The sequence below is a fragment of the Heterocephalus glaber genome, unplaced genomic scaffold (genome assembly GCF_053883595.1).
Source record: "Heterocephalus glaber isolate CG9 unplaced genomic scaffold, H.glaber_assembly_v1.0 deba00000676, whole genome shotgun sequence".
Lineage (NCBI taxonomy): Eukaryota > Metazoa > Chordata > Mammalia > Rodentia > Bathyergidae > Heterocephalus > Heterocephalus glaber.
In genome coordinates, this window is record NW_028258156.1 from 5,231,884 (window position 1) to 5,249,041 (window position 17,158).

At 44.0% G+C, this 17,158-nt stretch overlaps 3 protein-coding genes and 1 long non-coding RNA gene across 7 annotated transcripts in view; 3 read left to right on the forward strand and 1 right to left on the reverse strand.

Annotated features, from left to right (window-relative positions):
* Positions 1-16,428, forward strand: part of LOC101718167 (sperm microtubule inner protein 4) — a 34,231-nt gene extending 17,803 nt beyond the window's left edge. For 2 of the 3 annotated variants that reach the window (XM_087206639.1, XM_087206640.1), the window contains exon 8: positions 449-16,428. In XM_087206639.1, the coding sequence (XP_087062765.1) occupies positions 449-534 (86 nt within the window). In that variant the 3' untranslated portion in view covers positions 535-16,428. The remainder of the gene's footprint in view (positions 1-448) is intronic. The other variant, XM_087206638.1, reaches the window with a different exon arrangement.
* LOC147829226 (uncharacterized) lies at positions 1-16,428 on the forward strand. Its single transcript, XM_087206637.1, has 2 exons — positions 1-582; positions 2,476-16,428. Exon 2 carries the CDS (start codon positions 8,678-8,680, stop codon positions 10,343-10,345), a length of 1,668 nt encoding a protein of 555 aa, XP_087062763.1. The 5' UTR covers positions 1-582; positions 2,476-8,677; the 3' UTR covers positions 10,346-16,428.
* Positions 1-17,158, reverse strand: part of LOC147829225 (uncharacterized) — a 56,487-nt gene that overhangs the window by 16,615 nt on the left and 22,714 nt on the right. The gene's annotated exons all lie outside the window — the stretch shown is intronic.
* The window catches only part of Spmip4 (sperm microtubule inner protein 4), a 20,218-nt gene continuing 15,371 nt past the window's right edge, over positions 12,312-17,158 (forward strand). Inside the window, 2 exon segments of the mRNA XM_087206552.1 lie at positions 12,312-12,321; positions 13,601-13,737. Of these exon segments, the coding sequence (XP_087062678.1) occupies positions 12,312-12,321; positions 13,601-13,737 (147 nt within the window).

Below are 17,158 nucleotides of genomic sequence, written 5' to 3' on the forward strand. Positions count from 1 at the left end.
TGTGACTCGAAATCAAAATTGTATTAATTCTTATTATTGGAGTTCATTCAATGTTAAAATTAAAACAGGGAACACAAAGGTCTCAAGACACAAGTGTTTAACCAGTCATAGCTTAGAAAGTTGTTCTCACCTCGGGTGCACTGAGAGATCAGTGGAGGCCCCATCCCAGGGCAGTTAATGCAGACGGCAGACATTCCTGACCTCTCTACACTCACCCTGTACAGTAGAATCAGAAACCAAAACTTTGTTGAATTGGTTGTCTTCACTGTACTTGTGTTTTCTTTTATTCCTTCCTGCTCTCCTTTAAAGGTAAGCTTTTTAAAATTAGGGATTGCCACTGAAATAAGACAGAAGGTAATGGAAGCAGTTGCTTAGTTCCTCTGACTAATCTGGAACACCTTCTCTCTTTCACCACAACCCTTGGTGTCTCCTGGATGTGTTTTATTAGAGAGGGTGGAAATCCCCACACCAATCATTGAGACCCTCCCACCCCAAACACCTCAGTCCTTGCCAACCAGACCTGCATATGCATGAAAACAGAGAAGAGACCTCTGGGAAAAGACTGAAGATGCTACAGGGAGGGTAAGTGAAGGTGCAGAAAAGGCACAGGGTAGGCAAAGGCATTTTGTTGAATGGATTTATTCTGTGAAGTACCATAGGTACAATTCAAGAAGTGGTCCTAAAATACAGTTCCTCTGCATGAATACTGAGACAAAAAGGCAAGGACAGAATACTCCCACCATCAGGATCAGTCAACCTTAAGGCCTTAAAGCAGACAGTAACATTTGGAGTGAGGGTGTTTAAGGGCAGGGACTCAAGTCAGATTGCATGGGTGGGATTCTGGGTCTGCCACTTAGTCACTGTGGATCATCAGCAACTTTCTTCTCTGCCCCTGCATCTCGAACTGTGAAATGGGAATACTAGTAACTAGACCAGAGAAGACAGATAAGTTCTAGCAGTTATTATCTTTATTACTCTGATGTCAGACGACTCCAGTGTGTGTACACCATGCTGAACTTTTTTGTTACCTCCCAGGCCAGTCAGCACTGATGCAAGGCATGTGAGCTGTGTCGAGTATATTGGCTGTTGAGTGTCACTGTCATAGTTATAGGACAGCAGTGAGACAAGTGCAAAAGTTCTCAAGACATGATATCTACAAAACTGAAATTTTTATGATCTTGTTAGGGAAATTGTCAAAGTAAATCCCTCTTTTTCCATCCTGAATGAGATCATTTCAGAAATAATATGAAGCATATGATTAGCAAGCAGTCACAGGAATATGAGTCAAATTCATAAAAATCCCTTTCATTGTGGTCATAGATAAGATAAGGGACTAAAGAAACCCTTTCCCAGGGTAAGGGTAACTCTTAGGAGATTTTTGAAAGACGAGTACACTTTAATAACACTAAGAAAAAGATCTTTCCAGAAACAAGTACTCGGAGTTTTTTACTTACTTATACTCTTTTATTAGAAATACATAGCATATAGGTTAATAACACAGGCTCTGGAACCAGAATGCCTGAATTTAATTTCCACCTACTAGCTGTTTGCCTCAGTTTCTTTATTTTCTGTATGCCTAAGTTTCTTTGTTCACTGAAGTGGGAATCACGTGACCTTTCTCATAATAATGTTATGAAAATGCTTGTGTTGATAAAAATAAAACATTTTTACATACCTGGCACATAGTAATTGTTCAATAAATGCCAGCCTTTGTTCTTGTTATATATGAGAGTGGGTATTCAGAGCATTCTTTAACTTAAAAGTTAGGATGAGTCCAAGCCATGCTGAGTTTGGTATAGCTTATCAAATTATAAACCAAAACCTAAGAATTTATATTATTGAAAATATTCTCTCTCAATACCTTTTTTTTGTTTGGTTGGGTTTTTTTTGGTACCGGGGATCGAACTCGGGTCCTTGCGCTTGCGCAGCAGGCGGTGAAACCACTGAGCTAAATCTCCGGCCCCCAATACCTTTTTGGTAAGCAGGCACTAACTCCATTTTTGAAAGCACTTTATATATAGGAAGAGATAAGCCAAAACAGATAGTAAAAATGTATTTGCTGAGCCTCCTGGAGAGGACTAAAGGGCTCTCTAACTAAGCACTAGTACCTTCTATTACTGCTGAGGACAGTAGGACTCATTTTCACTCTTTGTGGCCCACATGCTGCTCATAAAAGGGCTCGGAGTTCAAGAGCAGACTCCTGTCTCAAAGCTGTAACGAGGGCCTGGGAGCGTAGCTCAGCAGTAGAGCATGTGCTTAGCTGTAACTATATAGCTAGACTATTCACCAATGTTTATCTCTAACTTATATTGCATCCATAAATCTTATTAGTTAAAATACTTATTTAGGGCTGGAGATTTAGCTCAGTGGTTCCAGCACCTACCTCATAAGCTCAAGGTCCTGAGTTCAATCCCCCATACCAAAAAAAAAAGATTTATTTATCTAGGATAACTGTGCTTTTCTTGAAATTTTCAGATAATCCTTACAGATATGAACTACTTGATTTTCCTGTGGATTCAAAGAAGAAAGCATTGAGTTGGCCAGGTCAGGGTGTGTATTATGACGTAAGTATGTGTGTGTAAGAGAAAGTAAACTGTATATTTACCTAGTCAGTTTGTAAAGATTCAAAAGATGGATTTTGTTTTGGGCTATGTAGGTGAAAAATGAGATTTTGACTATGATTTACATTTTTTAATTTTCTTACCTGGCTTCAAATACTGTACTTTTGGTAGTTATGGAACATTTCCAGAATTAACATTTCCCAAAAAAAACATGATGGGGAAGGACTGTATTTCACACACTCTCTTTCCCTAACCATATTAAGACTCATGGTATCAAGTAATTACAGATATGCATAGAGTAAAAGGGAGATTTTCAGAAAGATTTATAAGCTCCTATTCTAAATTGTTAATACAGTGCATGAAGTATAAAATAAAACAGCAGCCACCATTTATTGAGAAATTACTAACCACTTTAGATATGTCATATGAACCTTACAATAACCTCATAAGATTAGTATCAATCCCATTTTAGACATGAGAAAATTGAGGCTTAGAGAGTTTATGACTGGTCACGATCACAGAACACAGGTTTATGAGACTCTGATCTCTTAACCATAACACCACGTGAATAAAAAATTTTAAATCATGAGGGAAAACACCTAGATATTTGAAAATAAAAATAGCTACCATTTACTGACCAGACAGTAGCTTTGTGAGTGTTTTCAACATGTGATCTCTTTGCACCAGCCGTCTGTGAGACAGGCAAAAAATAATTATGGAAGGTTGGGAACACTGGAGCTTTGGGAAAACGTTATGGCAGGCCAACTTGTGGTCACGGGAGCGTCCTATGTGTTTTTTAAAATTATATCTCAGAACAGCCCTTGAAGAATCACCTGATATATTAGATCTCTTTTATATTAAGCAACCCAGAAATATGACAAGTTATTTTGAGACAAGTCTGTCATTACATGTTCTTATAGCCAGAATCTCCACTCTGTAGGATAATTTCTTCTTACTCTTTGAAGTGCCGCTTTCTTCATGACACACCCTTCTGCAGCCACCTTGAATAGCTTCCCTTTGCCAGAGTATAAATTCCAAACCACTGAGTTCCGAGACCCTGAAGGATCTGGCCTTATTTCCTTCCCTGCAGCCTGGCTCCTCTGGCTGCTCCCTGAATAGGTTCATACCAGTTCCCTTTCCTGGAATGCCTATCTCAAACTTGCTCATTCTCCAAGCTTGGCTGAACTCTTGTTTCTATTCTTTATAGAGAACCGAGTCAGAAGACCTTCATTCTAGGTAGTCCTAGGTTACCATTTACTGACTCAGTGAAACAGTTATAAGCGTATTGTTTCTCTTCTCTGAATTTTAGTTAATAAAATATATCTGCATAACTTCAGTAAATCTATCCTACAAATTTCATAAGCTCTGAGGAGCACGTGAAAGTGCTGAAAATTAGAGAATACAGTACTGTAATTTATAAGACATCATCATTACTTCAGCAGAAGTGGTGTCTCACACTTTTGCCACACTTTTACAACCAGTAACTTTTCACATCTGTCTTATATATCAACTAAATTACATGCTCTTTGAGGCCAGACTGTTTTATATGCATGTCCCACACCATGCTTTGTATATATATATATATATATATATATTTTTTTTTTTTTTTTGGTACCAGGGATCGAACTCAGGACCTTGCGCCTGTGAGGCAGGCGGCGGGAACCACTGAGCTAAATCCCCAACCCTAGAAATATTTTTGACTGATTTGTTTGAGTCTTTGTCTCCTCTCTAATGTTTAATCTCACTTTCTTAATCTGTTCTAACTGGACTTAATTTTCAAATTTTCCATTTTTTTTTTCTTTTGCTCATCCTTAACCCTAATCAAGCTTGCACTTCACTAGACAAATAAAAATAAAATTGATACTGACCTTTATTGGAACTACCTTGTGGCTCATCTTTTTTTTTTATGATCTTAAGGACAATGCCTTGTGCTTATCCTCCATTTTCCCACCTTTTACCCCTTAATTGGCAGAGATGGTCAAAAAAGTCTAACTTTCTCTGTACTAGTTAAAAGAGAATTTTTTTTCTAAGACTGAGAATCTAAGCCAGGAGTGCCTTACTACTAAACTACCTCCTCAGCCCTTTTTATTTTTTATTTTGAGACAGGGTCTCTTTGAGTTACCCAGCCTGGGCTCAAACTCTCAGACGTAGTATTAACCTTTCCTCTTGCTAGAGTAGTGGCTCTCAACCTTGGCTGCACATTAGAACCACCTGGGGAACCTTTAGAAATCCCAGGTCCCCGATGCCATCCATGTTCACTAACTCATTCTCTGAGGGTGGGACTCACAGTGAGAATGCCTGTAGGGACTGGAAACTCAAGTTTGTGGGCTAATAGACAGCTTTCACCTCCTACAGCCAGGGGAGGAGGAAGGACACCAATACTGTAACCTGATAAGTATTTCCTAACCAGTGTCACGTAGCCATAACAAACTCTAGAAACCATATTTTAGTATTTTTCATCCAAGCCAATAAGAAAGTGTATGAACATAATAATAATGAGTGAATTTTCAAGTGGCTCAGCTCCTGGCTCTAAAACTTATTGCTCTAGGGCCAGGGATTTAGCTCAGTGGTTCTGGCACCTGCCTTGCAAGCGCAAGGTCCCAAGTTTGATCCCCGGTTCCAAAAAAAAAAAAAACCAACTTACTGCCCTATGACCTGGGTAATATACTTAATCATTTAATATCAATTTCCTAATAGATAAAACAGGTGTAATAATAAAGTCAACCTGTTAGGAATGTCCTGCGAATGAAATGTATATAAAAGCTCCTAGCACCCTACCAGTACATAATGAGTACATACTAAATGTCAGGTGCTGTCAGTATTGTTTATTCATTTATTCCAATGATTATAATACTTAGTTTACCTAGCAACAATAAGGAATAGGATAATCTTAGAAAGGAGAATATTCCAAATAAGAGGGTTTAACATTTTAAAATTGAAGTGGTGGGGCTTAATTTTAAGAGATATTTTACATGCTATCTTGCCATGATCCCTTTCCTATTACCAGTGTATGAAGCGTGTGCCTCAGTATTCATTGACCTCTAGGTATCTCTTTTCTATCCTGACCCCAGAGCTGCCCTATGTTCTGTCTTTTGGCCTGGCCCAGTTTTCCCTACCAGAGTCATTACTGCTCATTGTACTTCTCCCTCTAACCAGGACCTCTCCTGCTACCTCTCTGTGCCTGCTGAGATCTCAGTCACTAACCATTTCCAGCCACTACCAACTCAACCATCCATGCCTTTTCTTGCTTTTACAACTGGCAAACATAAACAGATGTTAATATTCAATTCTTCTGGGATGTTTACATCATTACTTCTTCAAGTAACTGACAACTTTAGTCCTTTCTATTTCTCAAGAACAGAGGCATTGGGCTGGGGATTTAGCTCAATGGTTTTGCCGCCTGCTGCAAAAGCGCAAGGACCAGAGTTTGATCCCCAGTACCAAAAAAAAAAAAAGAACAGGGGCATCTAGTCTTAGTTTTTTATATATATAGTTATTAGAATGAAATTTACCTTGTAATCATCTTTTGAGTATGGTGAAATATACTCACAGAGGTGTCATAAACTTTCCTCAAGAGACTATTTGAAATGTTTTATAAAAACCTATCTGAACCTATTTATTAACATAGTCATTATAACCATTTTCCTTAAACCTCAATATTCAGATAGACCTCTGGCTTCCCCCTAAAAGAGAGCTCATTTGTATTACCCAGCAAAAAGAGCTGAGCTCCTTGCCTCATTTCAGTCTAAAAGGCCCGTCACTCTCCCAGAGTCCTCACCCCTGGGACACAGTTGTTTCTTCTCCACAGCACTCATAATCCAAACTCATCCTCAAATGGCAGTAATGTATTTGAAGAGCATGTAGGTGCCTCTCTTGGAAAAACATCATCAAATAACTGGATACCCATAAATGGGCCTCTCCATTGCTGTCAACACCCTGTGCCCCACCTCCTACCTGCTTGGCCTAGTAACATTCAGAGAATCCAGAATGGGAAACAAAATGCCACACTCGTTGTCCCCACCACCCATGCATCCTGACTCGAGACTCACAGCCTCCATGTTTCCCTGTTTCGTCTTAGCAGTGTAGCGCACTTCTCCATCCCTGCACCCTCTTCCCACACACACATGCATCCTAAGTAGACACCAAAAAAATCTCTGTGCCAGTCTCTTCTTTGGTCTCTCTCTGTCACTGCCTCTCTCTTTATCCCATATATAAATGAGCAAAGTTCCTAATCATAACTTTTTAGTGTAAAAATGGTGTTAATATATTAGATGAAATACTAATGTTAATACAATTAAATGAAATACTGCTGAATAAGGAACCAGATGCTAAAGTCTGTCCAAAGGGCAACATGGTCTCCATAATAAACCTATTCATACTCCTTATTAAGCCTAGGTAAGTCCCATCATTCAAAATTAGAAACAAAAAAAACTGTACTTTAAATTTTTATTTAGTATATTACAACCCATATGTTTTTCTGATATATATATATATATATTTTTTGGTACCGGGGATGGAACTCCGGTCCTTGAGCTTGCCCAGCAGGCAGCAAAACCACTGAGCTAAATCCCCGGCCCTTTCTGATATTTTATTGGCAATTCATGGTGTTTTGGTGCCAAACACAGAGCCCTTGAAATCTTGCACAGTTTTGCATGTAACAGGTATTCATTAAATGTTCATTAAATGTTATGAACAGTATTTCATGGGCTGCATTGGAAATGTAACAATTTATGTAGTATTATTCCTCTAAAAATGTATTCCAAACTCAAAAAAAAAAAAAAACCTAACATCCTTAATAAACCAGATTGTCTGCCTAGAAACTAAAGAGTCAGGAGCTGGAATTCCTTTCTGCCTGGACTCATCTTCCATATCAGATATAAACATTGCCCTGGGCACAGTAAGCTTTACCAGTAAAAATGTATTGCATGCATGATTGCCACCAGCTCCTTCCTCACCATCCTCACAGAATAACATCACCTTAATGAACTAAAAACTAACCAGCTCTCCACCTTCATATGTATGCTGGCTCATTTAAACCCCTTCCCAAAGACACTGTATGCTACACTAAATTTCAAATTTTCCTTCCTCTTTCTCAAACCCTAGACTGCATTTCAGTGGGTCACTGCTCTCAAGTTCAACCAGTATTTGAAAAAAATTCCTTATTTATTTCCAAGTAAGCTGGTTCTGTAAATAATTGAAAAGATAAGGGGAACAGAGAAGGCTTTCTTTGCCCCTGAATAAACAAGTCATATACTGTAGTTGTTATGTGGGACCAGAATGACTCCATTTTGGAGCAGTCTCCTTTGTTCTCTCAAATTTGTGCTCGAACTGGGGCAAAGGACATAATCCACAACTCAAGATTCCTAAGTTTATTACTCAGCCATCTGTTTGCCCTAGAAACAAATGTCCTGGGCCCACTATCTATAGGACAATCTGTTAACGTGCTGACTGTCCACACAGGGTGGTCGTGACCATTAGTCAGGATGTCTGCTGACCATCAGTACATGACAATAGACCACTAACCCTTGTCCCCATTCTTCTTGTAAAAACCTATACGTAATCCCCTTCAACTCCCAATGAGCCTAGCCAATCAAAATTCTACACTTCATACTTGCTAAATGTTAACCAATCATATGGCTGCTAATGACCAAAGCTTGTTGTATTCTCAATAAAAACCCTGCTAATTTGGAACTCGGGGCTCTCAATCTAAATCCGCTGTGTCGGTGACAATTGAGAGTCCCTGCTTGAGCTTGAATAAACGACCCTCGTGTGCTTACATTGGAAACGGCCTCCTGGTGGTCTTTGGGACTTCACAATCTGGGCACAACATTTGGGGGCTCGTCCGGGATCCCAAGACCCTCAGGATCTCCGTACCGGAGGGTCAGCGCCGGCTGGTGAGTGTGTCTTTGTATTTGTAAAGTCTGGGCCCATTTTCTGGGAAGGTCGGCAGACGGTCTAGGCGGACGCGCTGTGAGGACCGCCGACCCGGGATCCTGGAAGATGTTCCGGATTCCGTTAGTGGGGACGGAGTGCCCCAAGGGGACGAAGTGCCCCGAGAGTACGAGTCCGTGAGACTCCTGGAGGGACGGTGCGGGTCGCTCCCGCGACATGGCGCGATGCCGTCGTCCCATTTTCATTGCCTCCGATCGGGCGGAGGACGGTTTTGTCTTGCCTTGTGCTTTTCTGTTGTGTTTGTTTGTCTGTTTATTGTGTTGACTTGGACTGAGACGATGGGACAGACTGTGACTACCCCTCTTTCCCTCATGAAGGACCATTTCAAAGAAGTCAGAGAGTGCACTCATAACCTAAGTTTAAAAATTAAAAAGACTAAGTTCATTACCCTCTGTAGCTCGGAGTGGCCCAACCTTGGAGTAGGATGGCCCCCCGAGGGAACTTTTGATTTGCAGATTGTACGCAGAGTTTGTACAGCCATCCTCCATCCTGACCAGGTTCCCTACATTACCATTTGGGAATTTCTAATCTATAACCCACCCCCATGGGTTAAGCTTTTTTTGCCTTCACAGCAACAACAGCCGGAGGTAATCCTGACAGCCCGAGAGAAGGCTCCCAGAGGGCGCGACAACAAGGAGCAAACCGAAACCAAGCCGACCGCGCCACTTTACCCGGTCCTCCAGGGAGGGACCGAAGAAGATCTTATTTTCCCTCCCCCTTACTCTCTCGCTCTTCCCCCACAACAGCAGGCTGAAAGAAATGACCCGGTCCCGGCTGGGGCTCGGGAAGAAGGGCCGGCCCTGGGTGCCGACAATCGTGATGGCCCTGCCCAGAATACTCGCCACCGACGCGCCGCCTCGCCAGCGGGCCCGGCGGACTCTACTGTTTGTCCGCTGCGAGCGATAGGGCCCCCTGATGAACATGGAAACCAGCCTCACCATTACTGGCCTTTTGCTACCAGTGATCTTTATAACTGGCGCCGTCAACATGCCAATTTCTCTGATAACCCTAGAGATTTGATTAACGTGTTAGAAACTGTCTTGTTTACCCATCAGCCCACTTGGGATGACTGTCAACAGCTTCTGCAGGTCCTGTTCACCACTGAGGAACGAGAGAGGATTCAAAATGAGGCCAGGAAATTGGTTCCTGGTGACAATGGTCAACCCACCACCAATGCTGACAATATCAACACTTTTCCTCTGTCCCGACCCAACTGGGATTTCAACACGGCAGAAGGTAAGGAGAGGCTTCGGGTCTATCGCCAGGCTCTGCTGGGAGGTCTCAAGGCAGCGGCAAGAAAGCCCACCAATTTGGCTAAGGTAGGGGATGTACAGCAAAAGTTAGATGAAAGCCCTGCTGCTTTCTTAGAAAGAATTCAGGAAGCCTTCTGTAGGTATACTCCTATGGACCCAGAAGCAATTGAAACAAAGGCAGCTGTGATAATACATTTTGTCAACCAGGCGGCACCAGACATTAAGAGAAAGTTACAGAAAGTAGATAGGTTAGGAGAAAAGAGTATTCAGGACTTAGTGGCAGTGGCAGAGAAAGTGTATAAGAATAGAGAAACCACAGAGGAGAAACGAGAAAAAGCGGATGACCGCCAGACCCGAAACTTAGCTCAGATCCTTCTGACTGCCACTGCAGGAGAACAAAAGGAACGTGAATGTAGACTAAAAAAGATTGCGGTGGAAGGAGAAGGCAGAGAGAGATGCAGAGAGCGTCCCCAGCTAGGAAAAAATGTGCCTATTGCAAAGAATACGGCCACTGGGCCAAGGACTGTCCCAAAAAGAAACAACAGGAAGGTCGCCCCAAGGCCCCTATCCTGGCTGTAGATGAACTAAATGATTAGGGGGGACGGAGTTCGGCACCCCTCCCTGAGCCCAGGGTAACCCTAAAAGTGGAGGGGAGACCTGTCGAGTTCCTAGTGGATACAGGGGCTCAACATTCAGTCCTACTTGAACCATGTGGCCATGTTTCTGATAAAACCTCCTGGGTTCAAGGAGCTACAGGCATGAAAATGTATTCATGGACTACCCAAAGGACAGTGGACTTGGGAGTGGGCCGAGTAACCCACTCCTTTATGATTATACCAGACTGCCCCTACCCCTTATTGGGAAGAGACTTGCTTACTAAATTAGGGGCCCAAATTCATTTCCAACCAGAAGGCACAAAGGTCCTTAATCAGGAGGGAAGGCCCATTCAAGTGCTAACCATAAACTTAGAAGATGAATATCTGCTACATCAGAAAGGGGCCCCTCCTGACCCTGACATGGAACAATGGCTCACCATGTTCCCACAAGCGTGGGCAGACTGGAGGCATGGGACTAGCTGCGCACAGAGCACCAGTATTTGTGGAGATAAAACCTGGAGCAGACCCTGTGCGAGTCCGCCAGTATCCTATGCCCCTAGAGGCCCAAAAGGGAATAACTCCACACATCAGGAGGTTGCTTGCTCAGGGGATTCTTAGGCCTTGTCAATCAGCCTGGAACACCCCCTTGTTGCCGGTACGAAAACCTCATTCAAATGACTATCGGCCAGTACAGGATCTCCGGGAAGTGAACAAGAGGGTTATGGACATTCACCCTACAGTGCCTAATCCATACACCCTTTTGAGTTCACTTCCCCCAAGCCATCAATGGTACACAGTCTTGGATCTCAAAGATGCTTTTTTCAGCCTTCCGCTGGCACCCAAAAGCCAACACATCTTTGCATTTAAATGGAGTGACCCGGAACAAGGCCTCAACGGACAGCTGACATGGACCCGATTACCCCAAGGGTTCAAAAATTCTCCCACCATCTTCGATGAAGCCCTACATGAAGACCTGGGTGAGTTTCGCCTTCAAAACCCCCAATTGATTCTGTTACAATATGTAGATGATCTCCTCATAGCAGCTAAAACACGGGAAGACTGCCTAAATGGAACCAAGAAACTCTTGACGGTCATAGGAGAGCTGGGGTACCGGGCGTCTGCAAAAAAGGCCCAGATCTGCAAACCCGAGGTAAGCTACTTCGGGTACATGCTTAGAGAGGGGCAAAGATGGCTGTCGGACGCTAGAAAAGAGACAGTTCTTAAGATACCCACCCCAGATTCCCCTCGAAAAGTCAGAGAGTTCTTGGGATCGGCTGGCTTCTGCCGCCTATGGATACCAGGGTTCGCAGAGCTCGCGAGGCCCCTTTATGAGGCAACTAAAGACAATCAGGTCTTTCAATGGACAGAAAAGCTACAGAAGTCTTTCGACCAAGTCAAAGCAGCCTTGTTGTCGGCACCGGCCTTAGGCTTGCCCGATATTACTAAGCCATTCCACCTATACATTGATGAGAACAAAGGGGTCGCCAAGGGCATCCTAGTCCAGTATCTAGGGCCATGGCATCGCCCAGTGGCGTACCTGTCAAAAAGACTCGATCCAGTTGTGTCAGGATGGCCCCCATGTTTAAGAATGATTGCGGCAGTGGCCCTGATGGTCAAAGATGCTGACAAGTTAACGTTGGGCCAAGAACTGTATGTAACCACCCCTCACGCTGTTGAGGGAGTTCTAAAACAGCCTCCGGATCGATGGCTCAGTAACGCCCGCCTGACTCACTATCAGAGCTTACTCCTAAATCCAGCCTGAGTTGTTTTTCAGACCCCGGCTGCCCTAAACCCGGCCACATTGTTGCCAGACCCGGACTTAGAGGCCCCACTTCACAACTGCACAGACATCCTAGCTCAGGTGCATGGAATTCGAGTGGATCTGAGAGACCAACCGTGGCCAGATGCAGATAATACCTGGTACACTGATGGGAGCAGTTTCGTTCGCAATGGCCACAGGTATGCTGGGGCAGCTGTGGTAACAGAGGCCGAGGTCATTTGGGCAGAACCATTGCCCACCGGGACCTCAGCACAACGGGCGGAACTCATAGCTCTGACCAAAACATTGACTCTAGGACAGGGCCAAAAGTTAAATGTATACACAGATAGCCGGTATGCCTTTGCCACCGCGCACATCCATGGGGCCATCTACAAAGAAAGGGGACGACTGACAGCTGAAGGAAAGACTATTAAAAACAAAGAAGAAATCCTTGCCCTCTTAACAGCCCTCTGGCTACCAAAAAAATTGGCTATTATCCATTGCCCAGGACACCAAAAAGATGACACTCCGATTGCCAGAGGAAATAACCTAGCTGACCAGACGGCCCAAAAAATAGCCCTAAAAATTAATCTGGCACTAGCCACTCAGCTGCCTGATCCAGGAAGTGCTGCCTTGCCAGAAAAACCCCAGTACACTAAAAAAGATTTAAATTGGATAAAACAATTACCTATGCCTCAGTGCCTCGACGGGTGGTGGAGATCTTCTGGCTGTAAAGTCATCCTGCCTGAAACACTGGGAGAACAAGTTCTCTCCAAAATACACCGGACCACCCATATGGGCACTTGAAAAATGCAAGACCTCCTGAGACATGCTGAAATAAAGATTCGTGATGCTAATTCTAAAATTGAACATATTGTTGCCACCTGCAAAGCCTGTCGATAATAAAGCCAACCCAGGCAATAGGCTGAGAGGAAATCGACCTGGAGCATATTGGAAATTGGACTTCACCGAGGTAAAACCTGGAAGGTATGGTTATAAGTACCTGTTAGTTTTTGTAGACACTTTTTCAGGATGGACAGAAGCTTTTCCTACCAAACATGAAACCGCACGGAGTGTGACCAAAAAACTGTTAGAAGACATCCTGCCAAGGTATGGTTTTCCAATAATGATAGGATCAGACAATGGACCCGCCTTCATTTCCAAGGTGAGTCAAACCTTAGCACAGATATTGGGGACAGATTGGAAATTACATTGTGCGTATAGACCCCAAAGTTCAGGACAGGTAGAGAGAATGAATAGAACACTAAAAGAGACCTTAACTAAATTAACCTTAGAGACTGGCGGTGACTGGGTGACTCTCCTTCCCTTTGCCCTCTATAGGGTACGCAATTCACCCTATAAAATGGGACTAACTCCCTTTGAGATTATGTTTGAAATTTCCCCTCCCATTATTCCCAACCTTCAGTCAAATGTGCTTGTTGAATTTGATGACCAAAAGTTACTACTTTCTTTAAAAAGCCTCCAATGTGTACATGAAGACATCTGGCCTAAACTGGAAGCCCTGTACCAGACCGGACCACCTCCTGAGCCACATCACTATTGACCAGGAGACTGGGTCTTCGTCCGGAGACATCGACAAAAAGACCTTGAGCCCCGTTGGAAAGGACCCTACGTCACAGTCCTGACCACGCCCACCTCCCTCAAGGTCGACGGGATTGCCTCATGGGTGCACTACACCCATGTCCACCCCGCAGATCCACACGCTGTCCTAGAAGACTTTTTTCCAACATGGCAGGTGTCCAAAGACCAAGACAATCCTCTCAAACTCAAGCTGCGTCGTCGACGGTCATGATCGCGGTAACTGTACTTTTAACACCAATATTAGGAGGACAAAACCCACATGCTCCCCTAAATTTAACTTGGATGATCATTAGTACCTCCACGGGTGACATTATTAACAGCTCATCCAAAGTGGGCCCGCCACTGACCTGGTGGCCTGCCCTAGAATTTGATCTTTGTCGGCTGGCCACTGGCAGTTGGGATATCGGACACTGGAGCCTAGAGTCACAGGGAAGGCCAGAATGTGGAGAAACAAAAAAGGGGTGTACCCTCCCCCCGGTCGATTCACAAAAACCGGGTTGCAACCATGTGATTCGCAGGGCAGTATTACAGGATACCCCCTTCTACGTCTGTCCGGGGGGGGGGGCGTACTAGGAGTCAAATTGTAACTTGTGGGGGTGCAGAACAGTTCTTTTGTAAAAATTGGGGTTGTGAGTCAACGGGGGCCATAACTTGGAAACCCCCCATTACAACTGATTTCATTTCAGTAAACAGGATTCCACAACAGAAGTTGGCACACAACCCTCTCTATGGCCGCTGTACCCAATTTCTGTGTAACCCCATCCGTATTTTTACGGACCCGGGCAAACAGTTCACAAATTGGGAGGCAGGCCGCAGTTGGGGGTTACGATTATATGAAAATGGATATGATAATGGGTTACTTTTTACTATAAAACTAAAAATGGAACCGCTTGCCATAGGGCCTCCCCAGCTGATAGGGCCAAATCTGGTGCTAGCCCCTCTCAGACCTACTAAGTCCCCTCCCCCAAAAAGCTCGCCTGTGCCACCCGAAATAAATACCTCTATACAGACACCAAACCTAACCTCCACTTCTACAATGACCACCCAGACAGAAAAAGTTGACCGTAGCCAAGACCCAGACCCCTTTTGGGGACTGATGGTCCACACCTTTAAGGCCCTAAATGCATCTAGGCCAGACCTAACTCAGTCTTGCTAGTTATGCTATGATATCAAACCCCCTTATTATGAGGCAATAGCTTACCTAGACAATTTCACTAAATCAGACAGTCCGACCCAATGCAGATGGCAACAAAAAGGGACGGCTAGGCTGACCCTGCAGTCAGTAACTGGACAAAGAACTTGCATTGGCAGTGTCCCGGCCTCTCACCAACACCTTTGTAACAAAACTGTTCTTCGGCCTAGACCAAAATATCTCATTCCCCCTTTTGATGGATGGTGGGCCTGCTCCACTGGACTCACCCCCTGTGTACATGGACAGGTGCTAAAACAGACTGAAGATTTCTGTGTACTAGTACAATTGGTCCCCCGGCTATTATATCACTCAGAAGAAGACATCCTCAGTTGCTTGACTGAGACCCAAGTCAGAGTTAGACGAGAGCCTGTAACGGCCATTACTCTGACCGTTCTCCTAGGTTTGGGACTAGCCGGGGCAGGAACGGGGATTTCATCACTAGTGCTACACAATAAACATTACAATGATTTAAGAACAGCCATAGATATAGATATTGAAAGACTAGAGAGTTCCATCTCCCACCTCCAAGAGTCTCTAACTTCCCTGGCAGAGGTAGTCCTCCAAAACCGAAGAGGGCTAGATTTAATTTTTCTTCAACAGGGAGGACTCTGTGTCGCCTTAGGTGAGGAATGTTGTTTCTATGTAGATCATTCAGGGGTAGTCAAAGAATCTATGGCCAAAGTTAGAGAGGGCATCGCCAAACGCAAACGAGAAAGAAAACAATCCCAAAACTGGTTTAAATCCTGGTTTAATTCATCCCCTTGGCTAACTACCCTAATCTCTACCCTGCTAGGCCCCTTGCTTATCCTGTTACTACTGTTAACCTTTGGACCTTGTATACTTAATAGATTGGTTTCATTCATCAAAGAACGACTTAACGCTGTTCAATTGATGGTACTCAGGTCTCGATACCAGCCAATTCCTACCGACCTGATAGAATTAACCCCCAGAGGCCCATGATTGGTCCTCTATAGCATCATGAGAAGGGGGGAATGTGGGACCAGAATGACTCCATTTTGGAGCAGTCTCCTTTGTTCTCTCAAATTTGTGCTCGAACTGGGGCAAAGGACATAATCCACAACTCAAGATTCCTAAGTTTATTACTCAGCCATCTGTTTGCCCTAGAAACAAATGTCCTGGGCCCACTATCTATAGGACAATCTGTTAACGTGCTGACTGTCCACACAGGGTGGTCGTGACCATTAGTCAGGATGTCTGCTGACCATCAGTACGTGACAATAGACCACTAACCCTTGTCCCCATTCTTCTTGTAAAAACCTATACGTAATCCCCTTCAACTCCCAATGAGCCTAGCCAATCAAAATTCTACACTTCATACTTGCTAAATGTTAACCAATCATATGGCTGCTAATGACCAAAGCTTGTTGTATTCTCAATAAAAACCCTGCTAATTTGGAACTCGGGGCTCTCAATCTAAATCCGCTGTGTCGGTGACAATTGAGAGTCCCTGCTTGAGCTTGAATAAACGACCCTCGTGTGCTTACATCGGAAACGACCTCCTGGTGGTCTTTGGGACTTCACAATCTGGGCACAACAGTTAAAGGTTTGTAAAGGGAGTTACTTTATATTTACTGACACAGACTTCCAAATGTCTTGTACCAGGACACTTGATAGAAAATTGGGATCACTTTAACCTTCCGGGGTGTTAGTGGCAGCATCTTCCTTAGGCCTAGAAACTTTGTAAGCACTCCACACTTTAGAGGGCCCCTGCTGTGGTCTCTCTCTTGCTGTCCCCTTCCTTATGGGATAGGGAGTTTATGGGGTCAAGAGGGCATGTCCTCTGGAGCTCGTGCCCCTGTCTTCCACTCCAGATCACCAGGATCTTGGGCTACAAACTTTCCTGACCCAGTCCATCCTCCCAAGAGTTAACAGGGCTGCCAGTATACATCTCTATGCCAAAGTTTTGGCCAGAAATGGCTGTTGGCTGGAAATGGGGTTGATAGAAAGATGGAGCCACCGGCCAGTAGAAGAGAGCAGGAAGGGGAGCTGAGGACAAGGGCAACATTTGGTTCTTCTCATACCATCATGTCCCAGTGCAGAACTCAAAGTGGTTCAAGGAGTTTAAATGACCCTAGTTTTCCAGATTACAAAGGTGTGTTGACAAAGGAGAGTGGAACATATCAGTTTATTTGCTTGAATTAAATTACTTAGATTAATGGAATATAGACTTACATTTATAGTTTATCCCTAGGCCCTACAAATATTAAGGGGAGGCTTGGCCA